Here is a 24,670-nt window from a genome sequence, read left to right as displayed (position 1 = left end):
ATAGCCAGTTACCAGTCCAGGGAAGGGTGACACACAGCAACCAGATTCTTCCTTGAAATCCAGCCAGATTATCTGTAGCAATTCCTGTAGGCCTCAGTGCTCTGCTGCTAAAAGCTGGGCTGCTGACATTGCCTTTGGACACTGCTGCTGCCTGTTGCTGGAGGTTCAGTTACCATCTAAGAGCTCAGTGAGAGGGAGAGTGCAACGTGGGGCATTCTGGGAGTCACCAAGCCTCGGGGGACATCCCCGGCCCATGGGGAGATGCCTGCCGTCCATCACTTAGAATAGAGCAGCGCTGCCGCTCCTGTCCCTTGCATTGGCTCAGCTATGGGAAGCCGTGGTCACATTGCCTCTAGCGCAGTCAGTGTGGCCTGTGACTTTCAGGGAGCTGTGAAGGGACGGCAGCAATGACTCCCACTCCCTGCCCCTGCCTCTTCAGTGCACCTGTTCTTGGCCTGCAGTATTTAGGAGCATGTGTGTTAATAGTCCAGGGTAGACTCGGGATTTTGTAACTGGTGCCACTTTGAAGATCAGCAGTGCGGCTGCTTCTCTCCAGTCCTTGGGCGCCTCCCTGGTTGCATGTCACTGTGTTTTGTTTTCTCACACCCAGCTGTGGTAGCTGGCAAACCCTCCCCGTAGGTACCCAAGCTGGCGTCCGCACAGTGCCTGGCTGGTGGAGTAGCAGGGGCATACCTGGACTGTGCTGCCCATGTGCACTGCAGGGCAGAGCAGTGAACATGTTGGCCTTCCAAAGGGTTTGATCTTTCAGCTGCTCTGTGAGCCCTTCGCCTCACGCCTGTGGCGCTGCAGCGAGCCAGGCCCCATTCCTCTTGCCCAGTCGGCTGGGTTCCAAAGGGAGCAGATCGTCTCCCCCCGCCCCGGCTGTGTATGGGTTGGGACGGCACTCTCCAGTGACACTCGGAGGTCCTCTCCCGCACCCAGCGAGGAGCAGGCTCCCTGGGGCGTCAGCTGCCAGTAGGCTTAGAGGGGTCAACACTGCTTAACCAGCCTTTCCTGGTTTGCAACACTATCTGTCCCTCACCTTCTCCTCTCCTCTCCTCTCCTCTCCTGTGCCATGCAGCCCTCGCCCCATGCTCCTTGCACTGTGTAGTGAGGGTACTCGTGCCCCTGGGGCCAGGCTCACAGGGTCCTGCTCCCCTTCCTGTTAACCAGAGGGCGAGGTGCTGTTGATGTTTGCTAGCTCGAGAGACAGCAGGCTGCTGTGTCCTGCCTCCGGCGCTGACTCAGAGCTGGGGTACAGCATGCTCTCCCCCACACCGACCAGTCAGCCTCCTAGGGTGGTCTCACGCCTTGGTTCCGTCCAGGCACTGGCTGCTAACCCTCCAGACCCTGTGTCAGAAGTCGGCACTCGGCTCTCCCGCTGGCTGCTCTGGCTGCAGAGGGTAATGCAGCAGTCCTCACTTTGGCTGTTTTCCATGCGATACCAGAGCCCTGCCACCGTGAGAGACCTTCCGAAGGGCATTCCCCAGCTCCCTGCCTGCCTGCCAGGGTTCAGTACACTCAGTGCTCAAGCAGATGAGGCTTGATTTTAATGTTGTGTGCACCCCTTCTCTTCCCCGGTGTGTTTGCCTCTCAGGTCGTCACTGTGAGACCGTCCTAGATGTCTGTGCCCAGCACCCTTGTCAGAATGGAGGTACTTGTGCTGTTGCCAGCCATGTGCCCAATGGGTTCCTCTGCCAGTGTCCTCCAGTAAGTGCCATGCCCTTACATCACCCGTGTTGCCCAGGCTTCCCCCTGCTCTGGTGGCAGCAGGTAGCACATCGCGTCAGTTAGCGTCTGCTCGGGAGCAGAGCAAAGATCCTCAAAACCTCCATCAAACTGTGTACAGCAATCCCTCGATGTACGCCGGGTCGCATTCTGGGCAACCCCCGCGTGCATCGAATTTCGCGTAAATTGGGTGGGGGTGTGGGGAGCCAGCAGCTGGGGGAAGTGAGGGGGGCAGCCACGCAGCCCCCAGCTTCTCCCAGCTGGGGAGCCCGGCACCCAGATGGCTGCTCGCGGCCCCGGTTCTCCCAGCTGGGGAGCCCGGCACCCAGACGGCTGCTCACGGCCCCGGTTCTCCCAGCTGGGGAGCCCGGCACCCAGACGGCTGCTCACGGCCCTGGTTCTCCCAGCTGGGGAGCTCGGCACCCAGACGGCTGCTTGCAGCACAGTTTCTTAGAGCCATGCTGCAAGCTTCTGTCTGCCTGCTGGGCTCCCCAGCTGGGAGACTCAGTGCTGCAAGCCGCCGTCCGTCAGGGACGGCAGTGTGACGCATGGCTGCTGCCGCACTAGGAGCTGCTTCCCTGCTCCTGTTGGGGGCGGCTGTCGCATTAACCCACCACATACACAACTTGATTATGCGTCTCTCGAGGGTTTACTGTATTCCCTGCGTGCCTCCCACACTGATCCCTGCTGGAGGGGAAGTGTGCGCTGCTGAACCTCGTGCAAACCTAGGTCCGCTGGAGCTGCGCTTGTGCCCGTGCGCCTCCCAGCAGGGCACGAGTGCAGCCCCATCCGTAGTCAGCTCCTTCTGAGCATCGTCGGGAGTACGCTTTGCCGTCCCTACGCCAGCAGCGCACTTGAGAGAGAGCACGGCCTGCTCTCCCAGCCTGGGTGTAGCTGCAGGCTACTTTGGGCTAGGGGTTTTGCCACTCCACTGAGCGCTTGCTTGCACAGAACTCCAGAGCCCTTTGCAGGGGTGCAGACTGAAGGAGAGGTGCCAGAGCCAGGCACCCATCCCACGTGGTGCAGTGCTGGGCGTGGGGGAGGTCAGCCCCCACCATCTGAGAGCTCCGCCCTTGCCGTCTCATGAGAAAATGAGGTTGTGGTGGAGACTGCCTTGCTGCCCGAACTGCAGCACACGCCCCAGGGGCTCGCCAGGCCAGGCCAGACAGACCAGCTTCTTTGGTGGGCTTGCTGCCTGGTTCTGCCTGTCGTAGCTCAAGGTCCTGTTGGTTCCAGCACCCAGCATGTCTGTGGTTTTGGTCTAGGAATGCCCCACAGGCGCCAGGGGTGGGGATACAGCAGCTGCCCCGGCAGCTGGGTCTGTGAAACAGACAGACTCGTGCCTGTACTCTGTGCATACCACCCCCGAAGTCTCTTCTCCAGCCCCACGTGCACTCCTGGCCCTGACCTCCCCACTTTCCTCGCAGGGTTACTCGGGGTTTCAGTGCGAGTTTGGCAGCCGCAGAACCTGTGGGCAAGTGAAATGCAAGAAGGGGGAGCAGTGCCTCCAGGCTCCCTCTGGGCCCCGGTGTTACTGCCCACAGCTCCCCGCTGGCGAGGGCTGCCGGCTGAGTCCCGGCTGTGCCAGTGCTCCGTGTCAGAATGGCGGCAGCTGCCATCCCCAGACTCAGCCACCCTACTACTACTGCCGGTGTCCTGACCAGTCTGAAGGCAGCCAGTGTGAACGCTCCCTGCACCCCACCCAACAGCCGCTTGGGTGTCTGGGCCAGCACTGCGCGGAGAGAGCAAAGGATGGCTACTGCGATGAGGACTGCAACACGCACGCCTGCCACTGGGATGGCGGCGACTGCTCCCTGACGATGGAGGATCCCTGGGCCAACTGCTCGTCCTCGCTCCGCTGCTGGCAGCTCTTCAACGGCCAGTGTGATGAGCTCTGCAACACGCCCGAGTGCCTCTTCGACAACTTCGAGTGCCAGCTGAGTGGCAAGCTGTGCAAGTAAGGCCTGCTCCCGGCTACAGGGACGGCTGTCACTAACACCCCGCTCTCGCCAGCGCTGCTAACAGCTGAAATGCTTGGCTTGCGTCGTTCTCCCCACAGCCATGGGCAAGGCGCGTGCTCTCAGCCTTCTCTCGCTGGGCCCATGCAGGAAGGAACTCTTGCACCTGTTTTGGAAATAGCTTTTGGAAGATGAGTGCTTCGGGCAAAGGGGCGTAGACTGTTCAGCAGCACTGCATGCTGAGCTGCTGACAGGACACATGCAAAGTCTGCATGTCTGTCCTGCTTCCCAAAGGAACCCAGCTGCAGAGAGCCTTCCTTGAATTCCTGGGGAAAATGAACGTCATGTCCTAGATCCTACCCCACACAAACCCTGGCACATCCCTGGCACAGGTGTAATGTCTGAGACCTGCTGCAGCGCACCTGGGGTGCTCTTTTCCAATCGCTAGCTGGCTGGGAGTGCTTTGGCTTCACCAGGGTAGCCAGTCTCTTGATCCCAGTGCTGGGGGCAGGACCATTTACTGAACTGAGCCATTTTCTCCCTTTAAGAAGACCAGGGGGTCTGTAGGTATTAGGTCTCCTACCCTACTTAGATCCAGACTCGCAAGCAGTACCGGGTGGCGAAACACCTCACCTGACAGTCCACAGCCCCTTCAGTGTCCTCCTCCAGCTGACCGTAGATGGGAGCCGGTTAGCTAGCAGGGAGCAGTGCGTGCCATATTCTGCGGCCCCCAGGTGCCAGGGAGCTGTTCTTTGTAACTCCATGCCCCTCTCTTAGGTACAACAAGTACTGTGCAGATCACTATGCAGATGGGCGCTGTGACCAGGGCTGTAACAGTGCGGAGTGCGGCTGGGACGGCCTGGACTGTGCCAGTGACAAAGCAGAGAAACTGGCTGAAGGGACCCTCATTATTGTGGTCCTGATGCCGCCTGAGGAGTTGCTGAGTGATGCCCGCAGCTTCCTGCGGACGTTAGGATCCCTTCTTCATACCAACCTCAGAATTAAACTGGACTCCCAAGGAAAGCCCATGGTGTTCCCATACTATGGGGAGGGGCAGGCCTCCCGCAGTCGGCGTTCGCTCTCAGTCATTCGCCAGCCCAGAGAGCTTGAACAAGAGGTCATTGGGTGAGTGAATTTCTTGGTATGTCGCTAGCGAGGCTGTATCGATAAGTCCTGGGGGTGTGAGGTGTGTTTGTGCCCAAAATATGTCTTATATTCTGCCAGGAAAAGTGTTTCCTATGGGAGATGGCAGAGTCCAATGCTAGGTGGTAAGAATTGCCCTGGAAGACTACATTTTACCTTAGGGACAGAGGAGGACAGATTCTTCTCCCCCTTTGCTTACGCCTGTACGGTCTAATTCTCTTCCTGCAGCACAAAGGTGTTCCTGGAAATTGACAACCGTCAGTGTGCAGACGATTCAGACCAGTGCTTTAAGAGCACAGAAACTGCTGCAGCTCTCTTAGCTGCTCAAGCCATCAAGAAGATGCTGCCCTACCCCTTCGTCTCTGTCCAAAGTAAGTAATGTTGGCATGGAGGGGCTGGGACATGCCTGGCCTATGTATGAAGTAAATGCTTGATTTAACATATGTAACGGCAGGATTTAATTATTGAGCAGACAGTCTTTTACCTTTTGTAGTGTGGAGTATAAAATGAGTTCTCAAAACCCTATGTGGGGATAAGATGCAGAACCATGAGAGAGACTTATCACACACCTCCCACCATCTCATCTCTCCAGTAGAACTCCTTCAGACACTCCAGACCCATTCGGCAGATTTACACAGGCACCTGGATTTAAAAAAAAAAAAAAAATTCTACCTGCCAGATGTCTCCTCCTCTCCAATACAAAATTTCTTTAGATTCCACCCAGCCCTGAGCCCTAGTTGCAAGACTGGGCACTGGACCAGAAACTGCTTGATATCTGGTAGTGCTGTGACTTAAAAGCCTGAGCTCTCACAGCTGATTTGGGAACGGGTATCTTGAGCCAAAAGAGCAAAGAACAGGATCTGCATCAGTGCGGCTGAGTACACCATTAACAACTATGTTTGTGAAGCTGGGTGCAGCTTGTTCAGGATCTCCATGTAGTGGTAGCTTTACTACTGTTGTCATGCGAGCAACCTGGGCATTTCTTCCACGTTTGCTTTCTGCAGTCCTGCAGCCTTTTAAATTGCGCACTCTGAAAATCGTGTACACAAGGCTAGATGGTAGAGTGACCATGCTTGTTCACGTACAGTTACACTGGCTTGTCAGAGCTAACTGTGCCTGTCCAAAGCCTAAACTTCCTGAGGCCCTGGAGTCCCTTGTTCTAAACCACCTGAAAGTAAAGAAAACCCACTGCCTTCCTGAAGAAAAAAGCCCTATGTACAAAAAAGAGCGGAGGAGGATTGGAGGCTGCTGCCCCGAGAGCACTTACTTTGCTGTGTTTTGATTGGGATTTCCAGGTGAGCCCTGGCTACCGAAGAAGACCCAGTTGCTTTACCTACTTGCTGTGGCAGCCGTGATCGTCCTCTTCATCCTGTTGCTGGGTGTGCTTGTGGCCAAGCGAAAACGTAAGCACGGCTCCCTCTGGCTCCCTGAGGGCTTTGTTCTGCGCCGGGAGCCCAGCAACCACAAGCGCAGAGAGCCAGTGGGGGAAGACGCAGTCGGGCTGAAGTAAGTCTGCGCTGGGTCGTCGATCGCCGTTGTGCTAACACATGCTAGGTTTGTGGGAGCCCCCCCAACCACCGAATAGGGCACAAATCCCGAATTCGGGGTCCTTGCCACTTTGTGAGGAGAAATGGACGCTTTGGGCTGGACGTCTCATGCCATTTTCTCTGCCCAGGTGGTCACTTAAGGTGGCTTTCATCTGATAACTCCTCTGATGTTGAAGATGGAAGCCTGGCCATGCTAACTTTAAAGCTAGGTTGCATAAAGCCCGAGTAACAGCCTTGCACTGCCCTCTAGGGGCCAGACTGGATGTGACCTACCAGAGTTGGTATCTGACTTGTCACCCTGGGAATTAGCTCACTTCCAGTCCTGTGAGGGGCATCTCACCTGCCATCACTGCACTCTGCTTTCTCCATCACCTGGGTGTGTGTTGCTTCCTGGACTGTGGTGTCCTATTCCGGCCATTGCCAGAGGGCAGCGCGTACCACTCTGTTCTCCCCTCTTGCAGGGGGCTCATCAGCAATCCATCTGCACCCACCCCCGGCCAACTGCAGCTTCTAGATACAGGGTCTAAGCTGCCCCTGACTGGTTGCCTCTCTGCACAGCCTCCCTAAGGTTGCCTTTTGCCAGTATCCCCCCTTAGTAGGACAGACCTTCCTGTCAGCACTTCTGGCCATGCCCCAAGGTCATCTCTTGGCTTTCTCCGTGTCCCAGCAGCATGACGTACGGCTGGGTCTGGACTCTGCTCCTTTCACGTGGCTGCTGAGCTCTGGGACAAAGTTACATGGCAGTCAGTTCACTCCTTCACCAAACACTGTCCCCGCTGTGCTGCTGGTCTGAGGGACAGAACCTGGCTCACTGGCTGACTTGTGGGGCTCCTTAGCTTGCCTGCTTCCGGCTGGGTGTGGGGGCAAGCTCTGCGGTGGCAGCCGTGAAGGGCGAGAAAGGGAGTGCCTACCCACAGTAACTGTTCCAGAGCATACGGTCTCCACATGGACTGTCCTCAGCCAGTGGAGCAGAGCCACCTAGGCCCGCATGTACTCAGGTGTTTCTGTGGCCACGTGAGTCTCTGCAGGACTCCTGCGGCAGGGGTCTGGAAAGGTAGCACATTTCCAATGAGAATCACAGCTAGTAAGTCATCCTTCTCTGCTGGTATCATCTCTCTGGTGCTTCTCTGGCCTCATCCCCAGCGTGGCATGGCTCCTATTCTCATTGGCTGCGATCGGTGAGGGCGTGGGATTCACACATAACAGTCAGAGCATACAGGCACACAGCGAGTGAGAGGCAGAGTGCCGGTGATTCTGCCCTCACTGTGTCCGGGTGCAGTATGACTTGCCCCCTCCCCTTTATTTAGGAATCTGTCTGTTCAAGCTCCAGAGGGTAATCTGGCAGATTGCAGTCCTACCGAGCGCTGGACAAGGAATGCAGCCCCTGCAGCTAAGAGAGCAAAGGTAAGTGGTGCTAGGCACTGAATGCTGCCTTCTAACGTCTGAGGCTCTTCTGGTTCTACGTGTCATGTGCCCCCCGGGCCCGGTGTTCCCTTGGTCCTGCACCTCAAAACACTTCCTACACAGTAACAATGTTGAAACTGCACATCTTCAATTGAGGCCAATGCCTGTGGTCCATGCAGGAGCCCCTCACTGTGCAGCTTCCAGACCCCGAGGGGGAAGGAGAAGAGTGGCTAGTGCTAAGCTGTTTGTAAGTCCTGCTCAGCTCTTGCACAGTGGGAGCTGAAATTCCAAGAATGCCCCGCTGAGTAGCTGGAGCTGCTTGGTTCAAAACCCAGCTGGGAAAGCGCCTGCTGCTGTTGGCTCGTTGTGCAAGTGAACCGTCATGTTCCCTGCCCAGGCTGAAGATCAAGCTCTGCTGTCAGCAGGCGAGGAGCAGGTAGATCAGCGCCAGTGGACGCAGCAACACCTAGAAGCGGCTGACATCTGTGGGACCCAATCTCTAGCCCTTACCCCCCCGCAGGAGGCTCAGGAGACAGATGGGCTGGATGTCAATGTGAGAGGGCCAGGTCAGTGCACGTGCAGCTAGGATGGGCCATTGGCCTAGGTACAGCTCCCAGGGTTAGAACAACTGCACCCAAACCAGGGTGTGCTTGTCGCCCTTGTGCGGAGGCAGCAGCGATGTTACATGTTTGTGAGAGAGAGCCCTACTGCAGTCTAGAAGAAAGACTCTGGGGAGACAGACTCACATCCTCCCTTTGAGTACTGTGACTTTTTTTTAACACCTCCTGTTTAGGAAGAACTTGTCCTGTGGTCTAGTAAATTAAATGCATTGAGAGTCTTTTGCTGGCCTTTGAAGTAGTTAGTTGCAGGTTGCTCATCGGATTGCATGGCCCTATGTGATCTCTTCTGAGCCGAAGGGATTCCTGGGAGCATGAGAATAGGGTGTGACTTTTATCCTGGCTACCACAGCAGCAAAGGTGGTTTTCATTCACCTACTGTAATAACTGGGGCATATTCTGGGATGTTGTTATTCTGGGCCTGGTCCCTTTCCCATCAGAATGTATGGGAGTCTTTCCATCAGTGTTAGTGATAACTGGATCTCCTTGTTACCTTGGTAACCACATGCTATTGGCTTTCTGACCGCTATTATTACCACAAAGTGGGAAACGGTAATCAGCAGGAAAGTGCCCATGGGGAGCAGGAGCCTGAACAGCCAGCTTCTGGGGGCTGTGAGCCGTCATGTGAACTGAGCTCCTGTCTCTGGGGCTGGGAAGAGCGCCTTCCAAATGCGACCAGTGTAACGCAGTGTGAGCAGGTGTGCTAGAGCTGCGTGCATGACAGGGCAGAAGGGATTATGGCTGGCCCCGTGCAGGTGCACAAAGGCAGAGGATATGTGGTGCTGGGAATGAGCCCTGTTGGCTTTCCTTTGCTGCCATTCTGACATCTCGTCTCTTGCAGACGGGTGCACCCCACTGATGCTGGCATCTCTGCGGGTGGGCAGCACCGAGATCAGTGACGAAGAGGAAGAGACGGATGATTCCTCAGCCAATATAATAACAGACTTGATTTATCAAGGGGCCAACCTGCAGGCCCAGACAGACCGCACTGGAGAGATGGCCCTGCACTTGGCTGCTCGCTACTCGAGAGCGGATGCAGCAAAGCGCTTGCTAGATGCGGGCGCGGACGCCAATGCGCGAGACAACATGGGACGGTCTCCCCTCCACGCAGCTGTGGCAGCAGATGCACAGGGCGTCTTCCAGGTGAGCGCTCTCGGGAACCCCTGTTAGGGCGCTCCCTGAAACAGCAGTGTTAAGCAGCTGTACCACCTAGCCCATCAGCTGGACTGCTCAGTAGGGCATCGCTAGGTGAGACCCTGCTATCAGACTGCGAGCAATGCATCACCCCAGGGGTAATGGGCAACGGGTCTTTGTAGGTCTAGTTTGTCCTGGTATTGGCGGCTTGATGGGGTCTGTACACATCCTGTGCTGGGTGAGACCGTGCAGCTTTTTTGTTACTCTTCAGCATCGTATTTCAGCCCTGATATGGCTGCACGAATATAAAATTTCTCTGACGTTTCTCGTTAACTCTCGGCTTGTTTCTTAATGGAATTGAAAAATCCCCCCGTCCCCAGATCCTGATCCGTAACAGAGTGACAGACCTGGACGCGCGGATGAATGACGGCACAACCCCGCTGATCCTGGCTGCCCGGCTGGCAGTGGAAGGAATGGTGGCCGAGCTGATCAACTGTCAGGCTGACGTCAATGCAGTGGATGATCATGGTACAGTGGGGCCTGGGCTGTATTCAGCATCGTTCCCAATGCATAGAGTGGGAAGGGAAGGAAGAGCTGAAATCTAGACTGTAACATGAGCTGTTAATAGCACTGGAGCTACCGAGTGAAGAGGGAATCCTAGAGAGGAGGGGTTCCGTGGTGAGGAACTGTGGCATGACTGGCCATGGTGAAGTGGGTTGTTCGGCGGTGCCTGGCGTGTGGGCTGGAGTTGGGGTGACACGGTCGGGGTGAGGGTTGTACTGAGACGTTCTGCAGCATCTCATGAGTGCACAGAACATGGTTCTGGGTGCCATGGAGGAGCCTGCCAGGGCTTTCTCAGCTTCACAGGGACAGGCAGCCGGTGGTAATTCCAAGGGACAGCACATCGCAGAAGCTGCAGGGCCGAGTTATCGGTCGCCAGGCTCAGCTATTCCCCCGAGGATGCTGTGTAACATATCTCCCTCTCTGCTTGCTGGTTTGGTGCTGATAGGACCGGGTTTCCCCACAGGTAAATCTGCTCTTCACTGGGCTGCTGCTGTTAACAATGTGGAGGCAACGCTGGTGCTGCTGAAAAACGGAGCCAACAGAGACATGCAGGACAACAAGGTGAGGTTTGCGTATGCTCCGCAGGGCTGCCCTGCCAGTCACTCGGCCCTCTCTCTCTCCTGCTGGCTCCAGCCTGTGCCAGTGGGCAGTGGCATACGTTGCTGGCCAAGATTTTCACGGCTAGGTGCCTGAAGCTAGGCTTCCCTGCCTGCATTTCAGGAAGTAAGTGACCTGAGTCTTACTCAGCCTCTCCTACTGACCTCATGTCCCAGTCACACTCCCTCTCGGCCAGGGCTCAGACTGGTTCGCGGGTGAACCCCCATCTCCCCCAGCCCAGCGTCTTGACTACCAGCCATTCTTTGGTTTGGGGGCTCTGTTCCTTCCCCTTTGCTGGCATCTCCTTGTTCGGCTCCCTCCCCACCCTTTTCTTTCCAGTGCCAGAGCTCATTTCTCCCATAGCCCTCTGAGCAGTCCCTCCTGCAGCCACGCTGGCTTGTTCCTGCCTCTTGGGGTGAAAGTTGGGGCTGTGCTGTATTCCAGCTGTACCAGACTCGCAGCTTGCAGCTCCTCTGATTGCCCCTTGCTCAGCCGATGTCGCTTCTGCTAGAGCCCCTGTAGCTGCGAAGTTGTTGTGACGTCCCCTCTGTGTGCTTTCAGGAGGAGACCCCGCTCTTCCTGGCAGCGCGGGAAGGCAGTTTTGAAGCAGCTAAGATCCTGCTGGACCATTTCGCCAATCGCGACATCACAGACCACATGGATCGCCTGCCCCGAGATGTGGCCCAGGACAGGATGCACCACGACATCGTGCACCTGCTGAATGAGTACAACCTGACCCACAGCCCTGCTGGGCACCCTGGCGCCAGGCTGACCTCAGCCCTTTCTCCAGCCATCTGCGGCCCCAACAGAGCCTTCCTCAGCCTGAAGCACGCCTCCTTAAGCAAGAAACCACGGAAACCGAGCGCCAAGGGCCCGCTGCCCACAAACCTCCCCAAGGATGCCAAGAGGAAGGGCAAGAAATCGATGAGTGACAGCAAGGGCCAATTTTCCGAGAGCTCTGTGACCCTCTCGCCCGTCGATTCCCTGGAGTCCCCCCATGCCTTTGTGTCCGAACCGACCTCGTCCCCCGTGATGCCGTCCCCAGGGGCGTTACCTTCTTCCCCACACTCTCAGCTCCCTGCCACCTCGGTCCAGGCTGCACATGCCTTGTCCTTCCCCAACCTTCACGAGCTGCAGGCCCTGGGCTGTGGCTCCAGCACGGTGCTCCCCTCTGTCAGCCAGCTGCTCTCGCAGCACAGAATCGCCCCTCCAAACTGTGGGCTGGAGCGGCTCCGGCCGGTGAATGTTTCTGCGGAGTGGCTGAGCCGCATGGAGATGAATGAGTCCCAGTACAACGAGATGTTTGGCGTGGTCCCCCAGGTCCTGCCCTCTCACCCCGGCATGCCTCAGCCGAGTGGCGGGGGTCAGCCCGACGTCAAGCATGGGCCAGTCTCCCGAGTGCCGTTGCCACCCATTATGACTTTCCAGCTGGTTCCCAAGGGCGGTGTAAACCAGCCGGCCATGCCCCAGCCGGCGCAAGCAAACTGTGCTCCGAACATCACCGGGCCCCTGAGTTCCATGTACCAGGTCCCAGACCTGGCTCAGCTGCCCAGTGCCCCCCTCCCCCTGGCAGTCCTCCCTCAGCAGGATGGACCAGTAGCTCAGACCTCCCTTCCAGCCTACCACCAGTTCCAGAGCTCAGTGGGGAAGTACCCCACTCCCCCCTCTCAGCACAGCTACGCTTCTTCCGCCACAGAGAGGACTCCCAGCCAGGCCAGGCACTTGCAAGGGGAACACCCGTATCTAACGCCATCACCTGAGTCGCCTGATCAGTGGTCAAGCTCCTCCCCGCACTCTGCCTCAGATTGGTCCGATGTGGCCACCAGCCCCAGCCTGGGCAGTAACCAGCGAGGGCCTGCAGCTCACCTGTCGGAGCAGCAGCGGGGCAACATGAAGGTCTATGCCTGAAGAGTGCCCAGTGACGGCAGAAGCCAACCTGCCTGCAGTTCTGACGACGGTTGCTCGGGGGAGCGCTGAAGAACCATTTCCCAGTCCAGCCCGCTCACTGTCTTCCTTCCAGGGGAAGCGCTTTGCTCCTTGTTCGCCTCCTGAATCCAAGAAGCTGGGGAAGCCCTGTGGGGCCAGTTCCCTGGGGACTGGCACATGATCACGCTCCATGTGCGATTCTCTGGGCTTAGCCCAGTCGGCTTGTAACCATGTGCTGCCTCTCCCTCAGGGGGACTCTTGCTCAGCTTACTGCTGCTTCTGGCTAGAGCTTCCTCCTGTTCAGCCTGAACCAACTGTTCCATCCCAGTGTGCTGCTCACCCCCACATTACCATCCTAAACTCTCTATTCTCCACAGCGGCCTTAATCCACCACCGCCCGTGTAGGTGTCTGGTCCTGGCTGTGATCTGAGCGGTCACTGATGCCCTCCCCCGGACCCACGTCCTGAGTTCCCCCGTCAGTAATGGAAACGTCCGTGTTGACACGAGGACGAGTGTCTCGCACCACCTTCCCTCTCGCAGTGCCTACACCCACCTGACCCCGTCCCTGCATGAGTGCACACGCAGCCGTCAGTCTTCCAGCTGCCGGCCTCCAAGTCATCCTCAGACAAGTCTCCACGTTATTGTCCGCCTGGGACTCCCCAGTCAGACTTCTACCTCAGTTGTGAGCCCCCGCCCACTCTCCTGTCTTCCATGGCCAGGCCGACCCCGCCTTCACACTACTCTGCAGTGAATGCCAAGGCATGGAGCTGGCCCACAGAGGCACCCTGCCTCCCAGAGGAGACAGCCTGGGAACAGAAGAGGAGCCCTGGAGACCCTCGGCTTTCACATGAGGCATTTCCCTGACCTCATGCCGCAAACCCCTGATCCCACTGGGCCGTGCCACAGCTCGGAACCAAAAGGGTTTAACTGCTGTGTTCTCTCGTCCTGCAGCCTCAGTGTTCTGTCTCCCTGCGCTCTTGGCGCGAGGCGGCTAGGTTGTAATCATGCGCATGCCACCTTTTTGTCCGTGTGTACCATCCACCTGCATTACTGTGACCCTCGGTCTTCAGCTAGGGTCTGTTGCCCCTTTTATGCCCTGTGGCAGTGATGGGAACAGCCTAACGCAATGCTAGCCATTCCTACTGAAGGTGCAAATGCCAGTCCCCGGATAGGCTTTAGGTAGGTGCACCTCACCTAAAATGAAGTTGCAGACCAAATATTTCAGGAACGATAACCTGAAACGTCTGAGCAGATGCATTCTGTTGTTCTGCTCTTTGCTTCAGCCCATACCTACCCTGCACAACTGTGGGGCGGTCGCCCATGTGATCCTACCAGAGCTGTAGGAGATACACTGCAACTTCCTCTAAATTGTTACTGGGTTTACAGAGTCCATCCCTCATTTGAGCCTTCACTGGACAACAGAGCTGCTTGTCGCATTGTCCAGGTGTCTGCACTGCCCCTAAGAACTCTTCCCTGAAGGGCTCAGGACAAGCCAAGGGTAGAAGTGTCCATTCCCAGACGTTGTTAATTCTACCTCTTCCAGAGAGCCCTGCAAAGGAACATTCCAAGGAGACTTTGGAGCACTATTTTGCTGCCACCAGGAGACAGGGCGTCTGCCCCTCTCTGAGCAGCAGTTACCGCACATTGTACCAGGTACAGTATTTCGAGTGATGCTTTTATCCTTGTCAAGTTAGGAGCAAAACGCATTTTCTTTTTATGTTTGACTCGAAGGTACGTGAAGGCAGGACCTTGGCAGGAATCATTCCATAGGCCACCTTTCTGGGCTGACGCTGCCAGTTCTTTTGTGTAATGCTTTGGACACACACTGCCTCTCTTCCCCACTCATACTGAGGTGTGTCCAGTGCGAGAGATACAGCTGACTCAGCTCTCCAGGCAGGAGCCTCAGCCTTTTGGGGACCTGGGACTGAAATTATCAAGAGTTGCTTCAAAAAATGCCAAAGAAACCAAGGGCTTGTGCCCTTTAGTCCTAAATAATCCCAAGTGCCTTTTAGTCTTTGGCAGCTGCTGCAAGGCAAATACGCTCTTTGTGCGTGGCAACGATGTCCCTTTGTGCCTCTTTCCTACTTCTGGTAAGGCTGAGAGCTGCTCACGGTGGAACCGTTCACACAGCAGCATTTTCCGATGGCAAGAACAGGACAATCACTATGTGCTTATTTTTACATTCTTTTTTTTTAAAGAAAGTCTGTCATGAAAATAGTTGCTACAAAATGTACCAGCGTTTTTATCCCCAAAATAAAGAACACACAACCAATGTCTGCGTGCCCGTGTTCTCACTCTCTGCCACACTGAGGCACCTCACCACCACCAGTCCTTGGTGTGAGGGCATCTTGTGGACTAGCTCCCTGAAACTGCCATTCTCTGGTGGTGTAACCACTCTCACCAGGTAGGCCTCACTCTCTGTACGGGTCAGCAGTAGGCATGTGCCAGCCCCTGAACATCTCTGCCGCACCCAGACCTGGCCTCGCTGGACATTTGCTGAGCTCTGATTCCTGGCTCCTAAAGGAACAGCAGTGTGCAAGTGAAAACAGGGATCCATTTATCATCAAAGGACAGCGCGCCAAGCGGGAGTCAAGCAGAATATTGGAAATGGTTATAAACAAAACAAGAATATAATGTGCTTTCTAGAGCTTTAATGCTCCCAACATCCCCCATCTCCGGCCGGGCCATTTACGCCAACTCCTTTTCCCAGCACTTTCATCCAGCCTCATTTTCCTAAGGCCCCGTTCCCAGACAGAAGGATGCCAGGGCATCTCTCTGCACCTTTGAGCCTCAGCTGAAAAGAGGGTGCCCTCTGCTGCTGTCTGTCTCTTCTGCCAGCTCTTCATGAGCATAAAACTCAGCAGGCCATAAAACACAATGGTCCACCAGGGAATAACCGTGGGCCACTTCGTGTCTGAAGTTGGTCATCAGGCATATGACCTTTGAGTGACCCACCCTTAACAACAGGGCCTAGAGAACGTAACTTTCTCTACACCCATCCCTGACATTTCCCCTCCCTGCATCTCGCCATGCTCTCAATGACAGGTGTGCCACAGGCATTCATGAGAGACCTTACATGGTGTTCTGGTGAAGCCAGGGGATCTGCACATCCCACGCCCTCTGCCGGGGCGTCCAAAGGCGTTTCGGTCAGGTGGTCACAGTAGTGCTTTGCATTACCAGTTGTGGGCCCAGAGCCCACTGTGCTTGGCACCGCTCAGACGCCACACACAAAGTGGGGGTGGCGAAGTGACAATGTGCACCCACCAGCCAGCCCCAGCCCTGTGCTCAGTGTTGTGCCGATGTGACAATGGCTGGGTGGTGACGACGTCTGGATGGAGGAGGGACGTCTGGGCCAATAAGGCTTTGCACTTTGGAGAGCTCCTGTCTGAGAATATCAAAGCAGAGAAGCAAGAATTATCCTTCCCCCCCTTGCAAGGGAGGCGGCGAGTGGAGAAGGAACTAGCAGAGGTCTCCAGCAGACAGGATGGGGCAGGAGAAGGGTACTGTGCTGCCATTTACGCACAATAGCGGCTGTCACTTGATGTTCCGTTGGTAGTTCAGGGCGTAGGGGCACCAGGAGTGCTGTGCTACCCATGGCGGTGCCGTCACCAGCTGCCATCTGCCTTCCCAGGGCCATCCTGTCCACCGCCGGGATTGTGTTTTTTCCCAGTGCGCCTTGTGCTCTTCAGAAAATGTGTGTTCTTTGCCACTTGTGCTCAAGAAAGCTGAAGGGAAGACCTGAATATTGAAGGATATATTGATATTTGAGGCCTGGTTTTGCTGCCGTTACTCCTACTGGGTAAGGCCTTATCCTGAGTAGAATCACAGACAGTGATGGATCTGTGAAAGGGACCCTTTCTTCTCCCTCTCCACCCTGTCCGGAGCCAGCCAGTCATGCCAGCCTGGATTACCCTTGCATTGCTGAGTCAGGCTCTTAAGTACCTTTCCAGCATGCTCCCGGGCGGGGCGGTAACCAGCTACAGTCAGCTCTCCAGGAGAGTTTTTCAGCTCAAGGACTCAGCACATCTGTGCACAGCCCCTGCCAAGGCGTGAACCCAAACTAACATTGTCTTGTGCTGTACGGAGGGATCTGCACAATGCAAGCCCATAAGAATCCCCCTGGGTGTGGAGGGAGCGGCCCAGCCCCACCCACTCAGATAAGACATGTACAGACTGGGGCTTGTAATAAATTAGAAATGTCTATTAACTTCAAAAGGTAAATTGTAAGTAACCCTCAGGGATAGTTAAGAGAACAAAGCAGGTTACTGAGAAACTAGAACAAAACACACAAACAACAAGAAATGTTACAAAATGTAATTTCTCAGGCTAAATGTTTATGGAGTTTTCTGTACCTCAGAGTTCCAGGAACTTCTCTATGCAGACTGGACCCCTGTCTCAACCTGGCCTCAGCCCTTCCCTTTCCCCTGCTTGATTCCTTTGTTCCTTCAGGTGTTAAGGGTCTGGAGCACAAGACCTGTGAGGATAGGCTGATAGGCTCTCGGGGCAGAGCAGCGAATCCTTGCAGCGGGAGAGCAGCTGCGGGCGCGGGAGAGGGCAGCTCCATCTGCCGAGTTTTCTCCGCTCCGCAGTCTTCCAAGGTGCAGCTGGTAACTCACCCCACTGAGCTGGACATGAATGGCCTGGCTGGGGTCACCGCACTCCGCTAGAGGTGCCCCGTGGCTGCCTTGGGGGCAGAGGAGTGCGGGCGCTCTAGGCACAGCCAGCACTGGGCTGCGGAGCTGCAACGTCTCCCAGAGCCCTTTCTAAACAAGTGTTGGGAAACGAGGGCGTCAGAGGGGCTGTGCCGAGAGCCCTCCCTGGCCAGTGTGGAGCCGCAGCCAGCCAGCAGTGTTTGTCCGGCGCAGTTTGGAACAGGGACGTTCAGCAGAGTCAGGTGTTGGTCGTGTCCTTAGCGGGCTGCTGTCTCGGGAGACCAGTGCTCCAGTCCTAGCTCTCCAAAGCCTCCCGCGGGAAGGGGCCATCTGAATGGGAATTCCCAGAGCGCGAGGCCAAACGCGGGGTCGACTGAGCAAGCAAACCCTCTTTAAGCCTGTGCCCTGCGTCGCCTGTCACTAAGAGAAAGGGGTGCCCCTACAAATAACACCTTATGGCATCCACAGGCCAGGGCCGCCGCCTCAGTGACCACGTCGGATGTTTCCTGGGGGCTGGGTGCCGCATGGGACGCTCCTCTCCAGCAATGTCCTGGGAGAGCACCACTCCCAGCCCTACCTCAGCGGCCCCCATTTGTGGTGTGAACCTGTTGGTGAAGGTGAGATGCATGAGCCCTGGCGCTCAGCCCAGCTGCTTTTAGCTCTTGGAATGTCTTTTCGCAGTCTGTGGCCCACCTGAGCAGCTTCTGCCTGCGTTAGGTGAGCTGAGTGTTGTGATTCTGGCAGAACGGGGTGGAAAGGACCTGCAGTACTTGGAGAGGGCAGGAGGTGATGGGCCTGCTTTCTAGGGGCTCGTACAAGGTGTTGCTTTAGGGACATACACTTTGCCTTCAATGGGCACCCGAACTCAGTGGCCCCGGTGCTGTCAGCTCATGGCCAGCCTGCAGTATCACCGCTCTGTGCTTTACATGGTCACTCGAGTCGCAGTAGTAGAACACAGTATCATCAATGCCGGCCACAGCGTCCTGCCCCCACAAGTGGAACGCCTCACCTATCAGCTGCCGAAAGGTGGCCATAGCCCCGTGTGCGCCAAAGAACGTGGCCTTAAGCTGGCCTCCCCAAACGGTGTGGGGAAAACAGACTTTTCTTCCAACTTTTCAGGGGGGTGAATCTGCCAGTCACCCTTCCGCCAGGCTCGATGTACTCTTGGAGACCCCTCCCCCACACGCACCTGTCTCTTAGCTCATAGGCCTGGGCCCTCGAGCGTCGCATCGTGCTGCGATAGTGTACGCTCTCTGGAAATCAGTGCTTTGACCTGTCTGCCTTCAGTAGCAGCACAGTGGGGCTCCCCCTGCATCAGATGGGCTCCTTGACTACTCCCCCTCCCAACTGCAACATGGTCTGCAGTTCCTGGCGGACCACTGCACCTCTTCCGCAGTGTGGTCTGGGGTTCTTCATGGCATTTTTCCCCAGTGTGGTGTCTTACCTAATGCTGTGCCAGGCGAGTACAACCTGGTAGCGTGGCAGACGCCGAAGGGCCGGCTTCTGCTAGCAGCTGCAGCTGGTGTTATTTCTCTGGCTGGAGGTCTTCTCCCAGGGGAATTGGCCTGGGGTCTTTTTCTGGGAGCATGTGTGAGGTGTGGTCTGGCTCCTTGTGGGCCTGCAGTGTATTCTCTCAGGAGAAGGTCCCTAGCTTCTCCAAACTCTCTCATGGGTGGGTTACAGAATGGATCACATTGAGCATAAGGGTGGCTGCTCAAATGGTGAGAACCCTACGGAGCACCGTGAGTGAAAGCAAACAGTGCTGTGTGGGAAAACGGCAGTACTTCTGGAGGGGAAGCAGAATAACATGACACTGAGTTAATATAAAAATATTTGGAGATCTGCTCCAAAGCTTAGAGTTAATGAGTGATGGAGTTATCACACAGCTCTGTAATTCCTGGAAAATAAGTTAAGCAAAATTCATGGAGTACCTCCGTCAAACAGGGTGCAGGGGAGAACATTCATAGTTACAGGCAATGAGAGTTCAGGCCATCAGATTGGTCATTGCACATATCCGGCGCCTGTCACAGCAACATGTGACACCGAAACCACAGCAGACTGGCAGTGTGGAGCTCGTGTTCGGACACCTCTCCCATCCCCAGGCTGTGGGGAGAAGGCCTTTTTCTGCAGCCAGATTAAAAGAGCAGCAGCCATTAGCTGAGAAGCAGAAAGTCACATGCTCACGAGTGCTCTAAATTACGTTAAAACAAAATCACAGGTTGTTCGGAAGGAGGTTCGTTCTAAGGGCACCCAACATCACCAGATGAGGAAACGGATGGTGAGATGGTCAAAGAATGGCAGCATTCTGTCTGGCAGGAAAGTGCCGTCAGTAGCTGGGGTTGTGAAATCCTTGTTTCTTTATGGTTATGTCTTTATAGTCCCCTCTCCTCCATCTGTCCAGTTCCATGATTTGGTTTGTTGCATAACTAACTTGGTTAGGTGTAAATGTTAGCTGGCAGGGGTGTGACTGGTTAGATGATTTCGTTAGGGCACGTAAGGATCGGTTAGGGAAATGTTAGTGCATGGATCAGTTGGAGTTTAGCTTCACTATATAAAGAGGAGTCCAAAAGGAAGTTCTTTGGGAAACCAACTCTGAGAAACAGCCCAAGATCAGAGCTGCCAGACCTCAACCCTGTGCCAGTAACACCGTGGAGAGACTGGCGTCCCCCAGGCAGGTCAGAACCTGACCGGCCACGTAGAGAAATTCAGCTGTCTCACTGGGAGCAGGGAGCCTCGTGTGTAGCACGTGTAGTCTGTGGGGGTGATTGTTAATAAGTGGAGGTTATCTACTTGGTGCGGGGAGGTGGGGGGGATGTCTCTTAAATTTGCACAAGCTTCCCTGGCTTTGGATACGCTTGGGGAGAGAATTATTCTGCTGAAGGAGGGGCTGTGCTCGTAGAAAGGCCTGTTACGGAGGTGGCCTGGCACTTCCCACCATAAACCCCTGTGTTTTTTGACTAGCTTGTGGCCTGCACCTTTGGCTGAACTTGTATGGACAGTTCTGGGGCCAGCAGGGAGCAAGCCACTCCCGGGGGGAATGCTCTGAGCAGACCGGGGGAGACACTGCACTTTGCAGGGCTGGCCGGAATCTGAAAGGCGTAGTCTGTGGGTCTGGCTTCTTTGCAGGCTCTTGCTTAGAGGCCCTGTCCCTCGACCTGTCTGTCCCTAGACAGAAGTAACATCCCATGAGACCTGGCCTGTGCCCACAAGGTGGCAGCAGCCTCCCTTCCACACGGGGCAGGTGCCTGGGCCCAGCAGGAGCTGGGCAGCTGAGGCTAGCAGGAGGCTGAGCTCCACGCAGAGAGAGCCCTGAGGAGCTGGGGAGGCAGCAGGGTGTGTGTGAGAGCCAGCCGAGTCCCCTGCGTGCTGGGCTGTGGCTGGACGGCGGGGACGCTTTCTGCATCTGGGGGTTAGCTGGGGGCTGGGCAGGCCTGGACATACTGCAGAAGAGACTCGTGTGTGTGTGTGTGTGTGCGCACGCGCGCAGCTGGGGAGACCCCCTCTGGTGGGTGAGGATCAGGGCCTGGGAGGATCTGTGGGTCAGTCAGTATCAGGCTGTCCTGGGGGCACATTGCTTTGGGTCTGGGGTGGGGTGTGGTGCTCAGGTGGCTGGGGGGGGCTGTTGTGACTGGTTGTTTATATTGGATATGGAACCTGGTTTATTGGCCCCAAACAATGTGCTGGGGGGGCTATGTGAGGTGCCTAATGGAAGTGGAGGATGCCCTGAATCTGTGTGTGCTGCTTCTATGCCCACCGCAGGCTGGTAGGTAAAGCTCTAGATTGTAGTTCTGTAGTTGTGTTAGGAATATTCAAAGCCAAGATTCGCAATAGGTGGTGTGAGCTGAGCCCCAGCCGGGGTCACTGGCTTAACAAAGGCTCCGACATTCAAATCCACAGCTCAGAAATGTGCGACTCGTCAGTGGACCGCAGCCCACCAGTCAGGTGACCGGGGCTGAAATCAGATGCCCAGACATCCATCCCACAGCGTGTGGTAAACATACGCCTGGATCTTAGCCACATCCCCACACACGCCAGCCCTTCGGCTCTGAAGCAAAAGGTTTATTTACAAAGCGAGAAAGAGCTGGGCAGAGAGAAAAATGGTGAACGCGGCATTTTACATACATCAGTTACAGTAACGCAGCCAGCAGTGTTCTACCCCGAGTCTTAAGTGTCTCTGAAAGTCCACCCCATCGGGGTAAAATTCCAGGGTACATAGTTTTAATTACTGGAGAACTGTAGATCTGGCCAGCTGAGGTCAGCGTGCTGGAATGTGGAAGCTCAGAACAGGAGCAAAGACAAAATATTTCTCTCTCAGATGGATGTTGTTACTATTCCCCTCTACTCGGCACTGGTGAGGCCACATCTAGAGTATTGCGCCCAGTTTGGAGCAGATCCAGCGGAGGGCAACTAAAATGACGAAGGGGCTGGAGCACATGGCCTATGAGGAGAGGCTGAGCGATTTGGGCTTATTTAGTTTGCAGAAGAAAAGAGTGAGGGGCGATTTGATAGCAGCCTTCAACTTCCTGAAGGGGGGCTCTAAAGAGGGTGGAGAGAGGCAGTTCTCAGTGGTGACAGATGGCAGAACAAGGAACAAGGGTCTGAAGTTACAGAGGGGGAGGTGTAGGTTGGATATTAGGAAAAACTGTTTCCCCAGGAGGGTGGTGAAGCACTGGGATGTGTTACTGAGACAGGTGGTGGAATCTCCATCCCTAGAGATTTCTAAATCCCAGCTTGACAAAGCCCTGGCTGGGATGATTCAGTTGGGGGTTGATCCTACTTTGGGCAGGGGGCTGGACTCGACCTCCTGAGGTCCCTTCCCGCCCTGGGATTCTATAATTCTATGATTCTGTGTTAGCGCACCTGCCTGGCTGGTGAATCACAGGCCTGGTGCCTGTGTAACAGACACAGAACTGTCTTCAGCTGCATGTAACAAGCAGAGGGGGCTGGAAAATCCCCCAGAGGTGCAACCTGCCCCAGTCGATGTTCTCAGGGAAATGAGCAGTAATGCCTGCCTTGCTTCCCTGCTTTCAGCTGGGCCAGTCTCTGCCTGCTGGGTCTGGGTGCGACTCTGCAATTCCAGGACTACAGCAGCCAGTCTGCTCTCTACTCCTCTGAGCCCTCCAGGCCCCAGCTTGGTCGCTTCCCAAGGCTTCCTGTTAGTCTGGCCCTTTGGCCTTGCCCTTTCGCCCACATTCCTCTGCAGCCTCTCACCTACACTGAAGAGGGCTCAGAGCTGTACAGACTGGCCCCTCGTCAGCCGGCGTGACTTGGAGTCGTTTGGAGAGGAGACTCCAGGCACAGCTACCCCTTGTGGGAAGGGAGCCCCCGTCTGCACCAGCCCTCCCTGCCCAGCCCGCGCACCAGGGATTAGACCAGGGCCTGCAGAGCTGAAAGAACAGTCCTGGGCGCGGAGCAACAGTGGACTCGGATCCTCTACGAGGAACCCTCTGAGATGCCCCAGCATGCAGGCACTTGGCGCTGAGGTCAGAGCCTGCTGGGGTGGGGACTGCACTGGCTCTGTCTTGTTCTCTTGCGCGCTCTCTCTGAGTGGTGCTGGCGCTGGCATTGGAAGGGTTAAAAAGCCCCTGATCTGTGGGACCCGGGACTGTGGGGGCCTACAGAGCAAATGCAGGCGGGTTTGTGCCCTTCTCCCGGCTGCATCTCTTGGCTGGGTGGAAATGGGGTGGGAGGGCCCCCAGAACTGCATCTTCCCACCTGGCTTAGCCTGGAAGCCGTATGAGTGCTCGCAAGCCTTGTGGGTGGCGTATGCACACAAAGAGCTGCTCCGAGCTCTCAGTAATCCAGCCTCGTCCCTGCTCTGCAGGGAGCTTGGCTTGGCTCCTTCCACCAGGCTGAGAGCCTAGACCCTTCGCACACATCAGGGGGCACAAGCCAGGCTGCAGTGGGGCTGGGAGTGCTGGGGAGGGAAGTCGTGAAATGAACAGTCGGCTGCCTTAGGGCGCGAACGCCCCTTTGCTTGGCGCTGGTTTTGTTAAGCCCACGCCATCCTGTGGCTGAACGGGGTCACAGGGAGCTGCAGAGAGCACAGAGTGGCTGTGCTGTGCAGTTTGGGGGCCAAGCTGGCTGACTTTACCAGTGCTGGGCGCATTACAGAGCCCAGCCCAACCTCGGGCATTTGTGGCTCTTAACCTGCAAAGGGTTGAAGATTTTCCAAGAGCCAAACCCAAGGCATTCAATCGGCTCATCAGGGAACGGCCCAGACAGGGGATTGTAACTTGCTCCTTGACCTGGGCTGCGGGGTTCTGCAGCTCTGAGCATTGGAAGCTGCAGGTCTGAAATAACTGGTGCATCTCAGGGAGGGCTGTGTGCGTGGGTGTATGCAAAATGCACACTCTCCATGAGGGTAAGTGTGCTTCCAAGGCCCAGGCACACCAGGCTGAGCACCGCCAGCCAAGTTTGCACTCTGGCTCAGGGAACTTAGGCACGCTCCAAAGCAGTTGAGAACCTTTCAACGCTTCCGTGGCCATGCCAGCGTGGCTTGTGTCAGAGCCCAGCCGCGGTTTCTATGGCAATTTGTTGGCTCACTGGCGGCAGAGTGAGCCCTGTCCATTCACGGGCAGGCCTGTAGCTCTGACCTTGGGAAAACAGCTCCCTGGGAAAGTGACGGTTCTCCAAGGTCTCTGGGAAGTGAAACATGAGGAGCTGGGGCCAGGACGGGATGAGGGGGCGCTTAGCAGTACCCTGCCAGAGGCACCTGTTGTGGCAGCTGGTTTTGGAAGTAGGAGATGCTCCCCCCTGTGTTGGCCACTGAACTGAACTAGCTCCCTGGCACGGGGCTGGTGACTTTCCCAGTGGGCTGTCCCTGTGTTCAGCCCAGAGCCTTTGCAACTCTGCCCCCCAGCCGAGTCACATCTGTCTGGTTCAGGTGCTCCAGAAGCCTTTGCATGGCCTGTTTCCTGTCTCTATGGATACACTCTCTCTGCAGAGCAAACCCCGGCTGCAGCATCTGCTGAACTCACCCCAGCATGCAGGGGTCGTGCTTGTGGTGGTTGCTCGAAAAAGAGTAGGACGTCTTCATATCACCCTCCTATTTGTGAGTCCGTTGATGGCTGACCAACCCAATTCTGGAGTGGCAGCTCTTGTTGCAGAGGAGGCAGGTGTTGGTAGCTGTTGGAGGGGTGTGGGACAGTTTTTGCTGCTCTATTCTTCTCCTCCACCTCTCCTCATCTGCACTGCAGTGGGACCTCTCAAATTGCATAACCCCTCACGGATGACTGATCTCCACGGGGATGGTCCTGGGCTATGTTCTCCCAAGTGTTGACACCAGTGCTGCACTTTTTCGTGTGGGCTTTCAGTCCTTATATGGCTTCCTCTGGCTCCCAACACTCTTTCGTCCTTCCTGCAACTCAGAAAACAATACCTCTTTTGGGAGGTGCTGA

The 24,670-nt window shown here is 56.0% G+C and overlaps 1 protein-coding gene across 2 annotated transcripts in view; it reads left to right on the top strand.

Moving 5' to 3' along the window:
• NOTCH2 (notch receptor 2) overlaps positions 1 to 14,890 on the top strand; it is a 97,830-nt gene extending 82,940 nt beyond the window's left edge. For both annotated transcript variants that reach the window (XM_075002166.1, XM_075002165.1), the window contains exons 23-33: positions 1,598 to 1,710; positions 3,156 to 3,685; positions 4,464 to 4,811; positions 5,058 to 5,200; positions 6,125 to 6,335; positions 7,684 to 7,780; positions 8,178 to 8,346; positions 9,239 to 9,540; positions 9,912 to 10,059; positions 10,559 to 10,656; positions 11,254 to 14,890. In XM_075002166.1, the coding sequence (XP_074858267.1) occupies positions 1,598 to 1,710; positions 3,156 to 3,685; positions 4,464 to 4,811; positions 5,058 to 5,200; positions 6,125 to 6,335; positions 7,684 to 7,780; positions 8,178 to 8,346; positions 9,239 to 9,540; positions 9,912 to 10,059; positions 10,559 to 10,656; positions 11,254 to 12,600 (3,506 nt within the window). In that variant the 3' untranslated portion in view covers positions 12,601 to 14,890. The remainder of the gene's footprint in view (positions 1 to 1,597; positions 1,711 to 3,155; positions 3,686 to 4,463; positions 4,812 to 5,057; positions 5,201 to 6,124; positions 6,336 to 7,683; positions 7,781 to 8,177; positions 8,347 to 9,238; positions 9,541 to 9,911; positions 10,060 to 10,558; positions 10,657 to 11,253) is intronic.
• The last annotated feature ends 9,780 nt before the right edge of the window (positions 14,891 to 24,670 follow it).

The sequence above is a fragment of the Carettochelys insculpta genome, chromosome 9 (genome assembly GCF_033958435.1).
Source record: "Carettochelys insculpta isolate YL-2023 chromosome 9, ASM3395843v1, whole genome shotgun sequence".
Classification (NCBI taxonomy): domain Eukaryota; kingdom Metazoa; phylum Chordata; order Testudines; family Carettochelyidae; genus Carettochelys; species Carettochelys insculpta.
The sequence above is the reverse complement of the archived record's forward strand: the minus strand, read 5'-3'. Positions and strand labels throughout refer to the sequence as shown.